The sequence below is a fragment of the Colossoma macropomum genome, unplaced genomic scaffold (assembly GCF_904425465.1).
Source record: "Colossoma macropomum unplaced genomic scaffold, Colossoma_macropomum, whole genome shotgun sequence".
NCBI lineage: Eukaryota > Metazoa > Chordata > Actinopteri > Characiformes > Serrasalmidae > Colossoma > Colossoma macropomum.
Genome location: NW_023494795.1, coordinates 42,858,433 through 42,868,683, shown reverse-complemented (window position 1 = coordinate 42,868,683; position 10,251 = coordinate 42,858,433). Strand labels below are relative to the sequence as shown.

General features: G+C 38.4%; 2 protein-coding genes across 2 annotated transcripts; both read right to left on the bottom strand.

Annotated features, from left to right (window-relative positions):
* Positions 1 to 742: 742 nt before the first annotated feature.
* Positions 743 to 1,765, bottom strand: LOC118816301 (trace amine-associated receptor 1-like). The gene is made up of 2 exons (XM_036582825.1): positions 1,449 to 1,765; positions 743 to 1,376 (listed from the first exon to the last, which is right to left on the bottom strand). The coding sequence occupies exons 1-2, from the start codon at positions 1,763 to 1,765 to the stop codon at positions 743 to 745; spliced, it is 951 nt and encodes a 316-aa protein (XP_036438718.1).
* A 7,154-nt stretch (positions 1,766 to 8,919) lies between these two features.
* LOC118816300 (trace amine-associated receptor 1-like) lies at positions 8,920 to 9,996 on the bottom strand. The gene is made up of 2 exons (XM_036582824.1): positions 9,674 to 9,996; positions 8,920 to 9,601 (listed from the first exon to the last, which is right to left on the bottom strand). The coding sequence occupies exons 1-2, from the start codon at positions 9,994 to 9,996 to the stop codon at positions 8,968 to 8,970; spliced, it is 957 nt and encodes a 318-aa protein (XP_036438717.1). The 3' UTR covers positions 8,920 to 8,967.
* Positions 9,997 to 10,251: the final 255 nt, after the last annotated feature.

Below are 10,251 nucleotides of genomic sequence, written 5' to 3'. Positions count from 1 at the left end.
TAGAATCACTTACAGGTCAGCTGATGCAAAATGATCTTTTTATAAAGCTCCCAAATGTCCACAGAATATTAAGAATGCATGCTTGATATGATTTTAAAATCCACATAACAACACAGTTGTTTAGTGTATTTAGTGTATTCAATTTCTTGAAGTGCTGTTATTTCATTTTGCAGTATAGCGCAGTATTTTTTCTTTCCGTACTTTTTTAAATTACGTTCCTGTGTAAAGCTATTTAAGATTTTGTACCTTAAATGAAACATGCAATACACATTAAAATTATTATTATGTTGTTATTATTATTAACATGCTAAACAAATATAGTTGTATGCATATTTTGGCTTCATTTTAAGTGACAAAAATACTCTACTTCCTCTAACATGCTTTGCTCACTTTAATGTGAAATAAAAACATAAAATGTGGCCTATAGTTTTTGTAAAACTTGTTTACAATCAACTAATCCAGGGGTGATCAAACTTCTGCTTGTGATTCTACATGTATTGGGTTTGTATGACAGAGAAAGTAATACATTCTTGTTGTAGCTTCAAAAGATGACACTGTAAAACAGTTATCCAGCTCCAGCCCCATAGTTTTCATGTAGATCCTTAACTAATAATGAAGAGCTGAAACTGGTGTGATGGAGCAGGAAAACACAGGTGTCAAGTATTACAACAACCATACAAAAGCACACAACATTGTATGATGTTGTATTGCTTTTTTATGGATGGTGCTTTATTGTTATGCACTACTCTGAACACAACTGTATTCTGGAAGAGTTGTTCCTGAATATATGACCTAATAAAATAACATTAAGAGCCTTTCTAAACCACTTGTAGAAGAATGCATATACAATAGGATTGAGGGCTGAATTTGAATAAGCAATCCAACAGAGCACATCCAACAGGTGTGGTGGACCACTAAAACCAAACAATGTCACAATGAGATTATAGATAGAAAGAGGTGCCCAAAACAACAGAAACCCTCCCATGACAATGGCTAATGTTTTAGTTGCTTTTCTCTCTGCTTTACTAATGGCAGGTTGCCCTCTGGATTTATTTATTTGAGAGAGAGTATTGTGGACTAACCGTGATTGCCTCTGTGCAACAAGATATATTTTCAGATATATGCTTAGCATAACAATGATAGGGATGTAAAAGCAGATCACAGAAACTGAAAAACTTATCATGGGTCCTATAAGCAACACACAGGCTCCCTTGCATATAATATCACCATAAGCTTTCATGTACAGAACACTTAGCTCGGGATAAACAATCCCCTCAGCAACAGAAACACTCCAACAAACAGTGATCATGTACAGAGTAGTAAGAGGAGTCATTTTACTGTGGTACAGCAGGGGATGACATACTGCATAATATCGCTCAACAGAGATAAATGCAAGATTTAAAATAGATGCAGTGCACAACATAATGGCAAAGCTGTTGTGCATTTTACAGTATAAACTGCCAAAATACCAGCAAGTCTCCACAGAACGTATCATGCTAGCAGGCATCACAGTCACTCCTAAAAGCAGGTCAGCTACAGCCAGAGAGAGAGTGAGGTAGTTAGTTGGTGTGTGCAGCTGCTTGAAATGAGTTATGGCTATGATCACCAGAAGATTTCCAAACAATGTAAGAAGTACAATTGTACCAATGAAAAAATATATAATAACTCGTACAGCTAGTGGATAGATAAACTTCTGACAGGAGTTAGGATGATGTTCATAACAAAGAGAAATGTTTCCTAGGATCCCATTTTGACTTATGCTCATGTCTATTAAGCTTTTTTCACTTATCTATAAAGAAGTATGCCTTTAGGAAGTATTTCAAAAGTGCTTTATATAAATTAATTATTCATGGCAGTAAAAAAAGCCTGCTATGAATCATAGCAACCCTGCTATGATTAAGAATAGATTAAAAACAAGGCAGTAATTAAACATTGCTGAAATCACCTCACTTCAAATATCCATAAAGTGATAGTTCCAGAAGTATTTCCTAATTATTTTCTGAGATACATTAAAATAGTAAAAAGCTTATCATTCATGAGTAACCCTGCTTTTTAATAAGAATAGATTACAAAAAACACATTCTTACAGTATTTTCTTTTTTCTGTGTTTCAGTATCCAGCCTTAACATGCGTGCATGGGAGGGAGCAAAGCCAGCTCTGATGAAAGAGCAGTTTTCATTTATAGGCTGACAGACCTGCAACAGGAACGCCCTTCTGCTAGATCACTCCTATTTCCAGATCCCTTGATAGTCCATGTCATAGTTACCAAATGCAAATCAAAATACACTATATTGCCAAAAGTATTCGCTCGTCTGCCTTCACATGAATATGAAGTTGAGTGACATCTTATTCTTAATCCATAGGGTTTTATATGATGTCAGCCCACTCTTTGCCGCTATAACAGCTTCTGGGAAGGGTTTCCACAAGGTTTAGGAGTGTTTATGGAAATTTTTGACCATTCTTCCAGAAGAGCATTTGTGAGGTCAGACACTGATGTTGGACGAGAAGGCCTGGCTCGCAGTCTCCGCTCTAGTTCATCCCAAAGGTGTTCTATCAGGTTGAGGTCAGGACTCTGTGCAGGCCAGTCAAGTTCTTCCACACCAAACTCGCTCATCCATGTCTTTATGGACCTTGCTTTGTGCACTGGTGCGCAGTCATGTTGGTACAAAAAAGGGGCCATTCCCAAACTGTTCCCAAAAAGTTGGGAGCATGAAATTGTACAAAATCTCTTGATCTGCTACAGCATTAAGAGCTCCTTTCACTGGAACTAAGGGGCCGAGCCCAACTCCTGAAAAACAACCCCACACCATAATCCCCCCTCCACCAAACTTTACACTTGGCACAATGCAGTCAGACAAGTACTGTTCTCCTGGCAACCACCAAACCCAGACTCATCCATCGGATTGCCAGACGGAGAAGCGTGATTTGTCACTCCAGAAAACACATCTCCACTGCTCTAGAGTCCAGTGGCAGCGCTTTACACCACTGCATTTGATGCTTTGCATTGCACTTGGTGATGTAAGGCCTGGATGCAGCTGCTCGGCCACGGAAACTCGTTCCATGAAGCTCTCTATGCACTGTTCTTGAGCTAGTCGGAAGGCCACATGAAGTTTGGAGGTCTGTAGCGATTGACTCTGCAGAAAGTTGGCAACCTCTGCACACTATGTGCCTCACCATCAGCTGACCCCGCTCTGTCATTTTATGTGCTCGGTTTTATACACCTGTGGCCATGGAAGTGATTGGAACACCTGAATTCAATGATTTGGATGGGTGAGTGAATACTTTTGGCAATATAGTGTATGTTCACCCAGACAGATTACAAGCTGTTAAACTGATAGTGATACTGAAGAATTTTACAACTCTAATTACAAATATTACTACATATTAAGCCAATAAAATAGGAAAAAGGAAAGGAAATGTATACATGTATGAGCCATAAGACATCATTACACTAGAAACAAAACAAAGAAACTGCCTGATAACATCTATACTGAATATTTAAGTAACAATTGCAATATTCAGTAATATTAGCCAAAATGCTATTTTATTTATCATGCATGGTAGCAGCACCATATGGCCACAAGTAGGTGGACACCGGACCATTACAATTTTATAAGCTTATTAAACAACCAATTTCAAAACCATGTGTATTAATATGGAGTTTTCCCACTCTTCTGAGAAATATTTTGCAATGTGTCTGTGGAAATGTGTGCCCATTCATTCAAAAGAGCATTTTTAAGATCAGGCACTGATGTTGGGTGAGATGCACTGGCTCACTATCACCATTTCAGGTCATCCCAAAGGTGTTCAGTGGTGTTGAGGTCAGGGCTCTGTGCAGGCCACTAGAGTTCCTGCACCAAACTCATCAAACCATGTCTTTTTGGAGCTTGCTTTGTGCACAGGTGTATTTTCATGCTGAAACAGGAAAGGGACTTCCACAAACTGCTGCCACAAAACATATAATTGTTTGATTTGGTTGGCTAAGCGTGTGGCTAAAACATATAAACATATTACTCAGAAGGGTGATCACATACTTCTGGTGGTTTTAAAGTAAATCTAGCCAAGCTTTCGAGGCAGACTCAGGGCTTCTGAACACTTCTGAACAGAGGCCCCTACCTACCACCCTATTCTTGTGTATACAGTAATAGAAAAATAATTAATAGTTAACACGTTTCGATCAGGAAGTGCAGCAGGAAAGGAGGAGTAAGACAATAGGCTACATAGACATGGGCTGTGTCACTTGCTGCTTCCCTCTATTATCAACGGTAGTGTAGTCATTCAGGAATAAAGTGGACAAGTTGCAAGCAAACGAAGTGTTTATAGAAGTACAAAAAGGCTTGTGTGACAGCACTGACTGAAACCTTTTTCAAAGATCATGACTCAAGCCAGCATTTTGAAATCAAGGACTTTGGTCAGCCTATCTGGCTTGACCATGACGCATGGCCGACTGTCAAAGAACAGGAAGATGGGCGTGCGTTTGTATGTTAGCAGGCATCCTGTTGGTGTAAGACTGTTGTAGCCCTCACATTGAACTCTTATCTATTTTACCGCACCCGTGCTATATGTCACAATGTGCTATGGTCCTACAAAGGTGGCCTATAATTCCTATGCAATGGCACCAGTAAGCTCTTCTAACCATAACTGCGTTTTTCTTGTTCCGATTTACCAAACTGCCCTCATGCGAAGGCAACTTGAGCACATGAAGATGCTATGCATTAACTGAATGGCTGCTTTCATAGTACCAACTGGGATGTTTTTTAAGACCCTTGTACTGACTTAGATGATGCAATATATTACGTTTTGTAAGCAAAAGATTATTCCCAGGAAGACAATTACACTGTACCCAAATAAAAAGCCCTGGGTCAATATGCACCTCAAAAATTCTCTCACTCAGAAAAGGCTAACTTTCCATCAGGGAGAAATTCAACCTTAAAAAGTTGCTCAAAAGTTTCTCAAAACGGAAATAAAACAGGTCTACTTTTTTTTAAAGACAAAGTAGAGCATGAACTTAAGAATGGTAATTCCCACTGCACACTAGGAATTAGAGCTATACTGGGAAATCAGGACAAGAAAAAGGGGTATTTTGATCCCAATAAGTCTGATTTCATCTAGCAGAAGATTTGAATCAGTTATATTAGGCCAAATTTAGAGTTGTTTCAGAGAGCAGTCAGATTCAGATTGATAAAATGGACAGCCGGAGAACTCATACAGACAAATGTGAGGAAAAGTCAACGGCCTGACTGTATTAGTGACCGACTGTTTATAAACTGTGTCTTGTTTTTCTGTGGCATTTTTACATTTACTTTTCAGGTCTCTTTATCACAGGATAAGAATCCAATGCTATGAAAAGAATCTATAGTTGTTCCAGTGGCCACGGTTCCATCACATAAGGTGCTAAATGATTATTGCCCTGTGGTGCATGTATCATTAGTTATGAAAGGTCTGGAATGAAAGAGGTTAACTCTTCAAATTCACGTATCAAGCAAGGAAACAGCTAGAGCACAGCAGCCACAGCAGCACTGCAGAGTTTTGTTGTTGGGCACCTAGAGGGCAAGGGGACACATGCACATTTATGTTTTGTTGATGTTTTCTCAGCATTCAACTGAATGTAACAGCATTTTGAAACAGCAGAAGCATTGTTTTACCACATCTTTAGAGTTTTTTGTGATCCCAGAAAACATTCTGTCAGACCACCATGTCACCTAGTTCTCCCTTTGTTTTGGTTTCCATGCTCTCTGATTTTGACCTTAGCCTGTTCTGATTATGCTCAGTTAACTCTGAACCCTCAAGTACAATCCAACCCTGTTTTTTTTAATCTGCAACCGTCTAAACTGTTCTAATGTTACAGACTAAATTATATATGCTAAATATGCTAAATTCACTATCCAAGCACACAAATGGTTTAACAAGAATAATTTGTACCCACACTATAACAAAGAATAGAGGTAAAAAGTCAGATTGTTTTTTATTTCCAGCTTTACCTCTGCCTGCACAGATAGGTGGGCAAAGGCAGCACTGTTAAACCAGAAGCTTTCATTTATAGGCTTACAGGCTTGTATCAGGAACTCTCTTCTGCTAAATCACTCCTCTCCTGATCCCTTGATAATTTACATGACACTGACATATATACTCTATATGTGACTAGCTGTAATTATACATGTATGGAAGAAAATGCCCTCAATTGCTTGTGTGGCTTAATAAAATAAAGAATAATGACAATGTTCACAAAGCACATCACGCAATTTTGTCTGTAAAGAGTAAAATTTTGTTTTGTCCATGACTTGGGCCCTTTAAAAGATAAAATTAGAAACGCTATAATGTAATAAATACTCAAAATGCTAGCTAGCTAGCTCACTGGTAGTTGCTCAGTTTTACCTTAAGAGGCTTTGAGACATAAAAACCCTTTAATCAATACCAGATAGATAATATGCAGATTTGCAGATTCAGTATAAATGAAAATCTTGGAAAGAGAGGTATTGAGACAGCGCATGTCAAAGCCTGCTCAAAAATACACATTAAATAACACAGCTTCTGAAGCACAGAAATAGGCACCACAGAGAGAGCTAGAACTGGATTTCAGTGCTGCCTGCAGGCTCCTCAGTTAAGGATAGAGCCTGATCTGCTGTGGGAGCTGGAGCTGGGACAGGGATGGTAACTTGGAGCAGAATGGAGACTGTGAAAGAGACTTGGACAGGTAACAATGAAAAGGACTGAGATGGAGACAGCATTAGAAACCGGGACACAGAAGATTAACACAGAGCCTGCCTCAGGATCCAGATTGGTCAGGGGCTGGATCAGGGTTGAAGGCAGCAGGAGGAGCCAAAGCTGGGTCACAGTGAGGAGCCAGAGCTGAATCTGGTCTGGAGATAAAACCAATAGCTGAGCCTCAAAACTTTTTTTAAAGTACTCACCTTATGAGTAGACTGTCGAAGGTCAGGTAGAACAGAAGACTTGGAGGCCAAAGGTGCCAGGCACTCAAAGACTGATAGGGCTGGAGACTAAGAGCCTGTGCAGCAGGGCAGCATCACTCATGGGCACCAGGGAAATAAAGTTTAAAATGTATCAAATATAACCTAACAATCAACCATTCAAAGATACATTTGAGGTTTTGCAAATACAGACTCATTGCATCTGGAGTTGGTGTGGTATTCTGTATCAAAAGAGGCATGAAGACAGTCTAAGTAAAATACCTGTTTTAATGCTCCTATTCCTGATGAGCTTTCAAATACATTTAAAATTGTAGCCATCCTGTGCATGTTATTGATATAAGGTTGTGAAAATGTGCCCCTTTGAAAACTCCCAGTAAATCAGATGCACAATAAAATAATATCATAATCAGCCTAACCAAAAGCAAACACTGCATAACTATAACTTTGCTACTTAAGTTAAATTTAGATTTAAAGTTACTGAGCTAAATAAAATAGCCTGTAACAGTTGCAAATATACAGTGCAGGACATGCATCAAAGAACTTCCTGAAAGCAGTTCAAATGTATGTAAATGGTGTGTAAATGTTTTGCACAGTTTCTTGTCCTTTTCTCCATGCAAAATGGATAACATTGTATGTTCATAAAAATCATTACATTTCCAGACTTGGAAAATATAACATGCTGAATCTTTATTCATTTTGCTTTTATTTGTGTCACAGAATGTTAGTAATACACAATTCTGAATCAAGTACTGCTTTCTAAAACTGTGCTTATGTGTTGACAATGAAAAAATGGCACTTGCCCTTCACAGCAGAATCAGCAATGATACATATCCAACGGCGGCATGTAGCAATGAAAACGTTGCCATGGTGATAGTATTACTGGTATATGATTTTCAGTGCTGGACACAGGTATGCCTGGACTTCAGCTACGAGCATTCAGCACCTGTGTCACCGAAAAACTTAAAATTCAGTTTATTCCACTGCTGTGGCCAATGGTAAAAGTCATGAAAGCTGAAATCTTGATGGGAAGTTCCACTTACTGCTGCAGTCAGCATAACATTGCCACTGGCAATGGCACAATTTCCCATCGCTGTTCAAGATCTCGTTTGTCCTCTCGGATCTACTACGAACATGTAAATGCAGCATAAGTGTTTGCATTGCTTTTATACATTACATGTCTTTCAAATTTACTGTTACATCATTTGAATGCTGACGATGCTCAGTTATACGTGTCAGCTCAGCCAGACTCAGAGACACAGCTACACATAATGGAAGGCTTTGTCAAAGTGTGTTTGAGCAGGAATTTCTTCATGCTATATTGTGAGAAGTGTTGCTGTCATGCTCTAATTCTGCTATAAGGCTGCAGATTTTATACCACAGTGATTTGTTTCTGCAACTTAAAGAATGCGGCAGTCCATTTTAAATTGTCTACATTGGCTTCATGTAAAGTCTGCACTCACTAGAAGGCCTTGCTTATGACATTTAGAGCCCTTAATTGCCAAGCTCTGGCATGTCTTGCTGAAGTGTTGAAAGGACCAAACCACTTTACTTAGTTGTGGCAGTCTTACTGCAAACCAACAGGATAAATTACAGGTCAGTTGGTGGAAAATATACTATTTATAAAGCCCGTAAATATTCAGAGAATATGAGGAATGCATGCTTTTTTACATGCTAAACAGATACAAATAAAAATGGTCCTGTAGTTTAAGTTTGTTCATACAGAGAATGCATTAACTTGTGTACAAGTCACAAAATCAATAAAACCAGGGGTGAGTTTTGCAAGTGACTGTATGTGTATTGGGTTTGTATGGCATTCATTTAAAACATTCTTCTTGTAGCTTTCTGTAATGATACTGCAAACCATCTTTTTTCTTGCACATTTTCATGCACACACTTTCCTAATAGCCATGACATTGAGCTAAAGCCTTTGTGATATAGCAGGAACACTGATGGCCAGTATTAAAACAAAATATAAACATACACAAAACATTGTATAATATTGTATTGCTTGCTTTGGGAGTTGCTTTATTTTTGTGTGCTACTCTGAACACAGCTGCATTCTGGAAGAGCTGTTCCTGAATATTTGACCTAGTAAAATAACTTTGAGTGCCTTTCTAAACCACTTGTAGAAGAATGCATATATAATAGGATTGAGGGCTGAATTTGAATAAGCAATCCAACAGAGCACATCAAAAAGTTCTGGTGGACCACTAAAACCAGAAAAGGTCACAATGAGATTGCACAGAGAAAGCGGTGCCCAAAATAACAGAAACCCTCCCATGACAATGACTAAGGTTCTAGTTGCTTTACTTTCTACCTTATTAACAGTGGGCTGCCCTCTGGATTTATTTACATGAGAGAGAGTATTGCGGACTAATCGTGATTGCTTCTGTGCAACAAGATATATTTTCAGATATATGCTTAGCATGACAATGATAGGGATGTAGAAACAAATCACAGAAGCTAAAAAACTCATTATGGGTCCTATAAGCAACACACAGGCTCCTTTACATATAACACCATTGTAAACATTCATGCCCAGAATTTTAAGCTCTGGATAAATAATCCCTTCAGCAAAAGAAACACTCCAACACACAATTATCATGAACAGAGTAGTAAGAGGAGTCATTTTACTGTGGTACAGCAGGGGATGACATATTGCATAATATCGCTCAACAGAGATAAATGCAAGATTTAAAACTGATGCAGTGCACAGCATAATGCCAAAGCTCCTGTGTATTTTGCAGAATAAAGTCCCAAAATACCAGCAAGTCTCCACAGAGTGAATCATGCTAGGAAGCATCACAACCCCTCCTACAAGCAGGTCAGCTACAGCCAGAGAGAGAGTGAGGTAGTTAGTTGGTGTGTGCAGCTGCTTGAAATGAGTTATGGCTATGATCACCAGAAGATTTCCAAACAATGTAAGAAGTATAATGACACTAAGGACAAAATATATAATAACTCGCATGGCCTGTGGATAGATGAACTTCTGACAGGAGTTAGGATGATGTTCATAACAAAGAGAAATGTTTCTTAAGCTCCCATTTTGACTTATGCTCAAGTCCATTATGTTCTTGTTCTTTATCTGGAAAAAATATACCTTTAAGCAGCACTTAACAAGTGCTTTCTATGAAATTAATTATTCTATTAATTATTTAAATATTGCTGAAAAGGCTTCACTTTATATAGCAGGAAAGAATACATTGATAATTGCAGTATTTCCTAACTGTTTTTGAGACACATTAAAAATACTAAAAAAGCTTATCATGCATAAAAAGTATATGAATGCTATGATTTAAAGTATTTTCTTTTTTCCATCTGT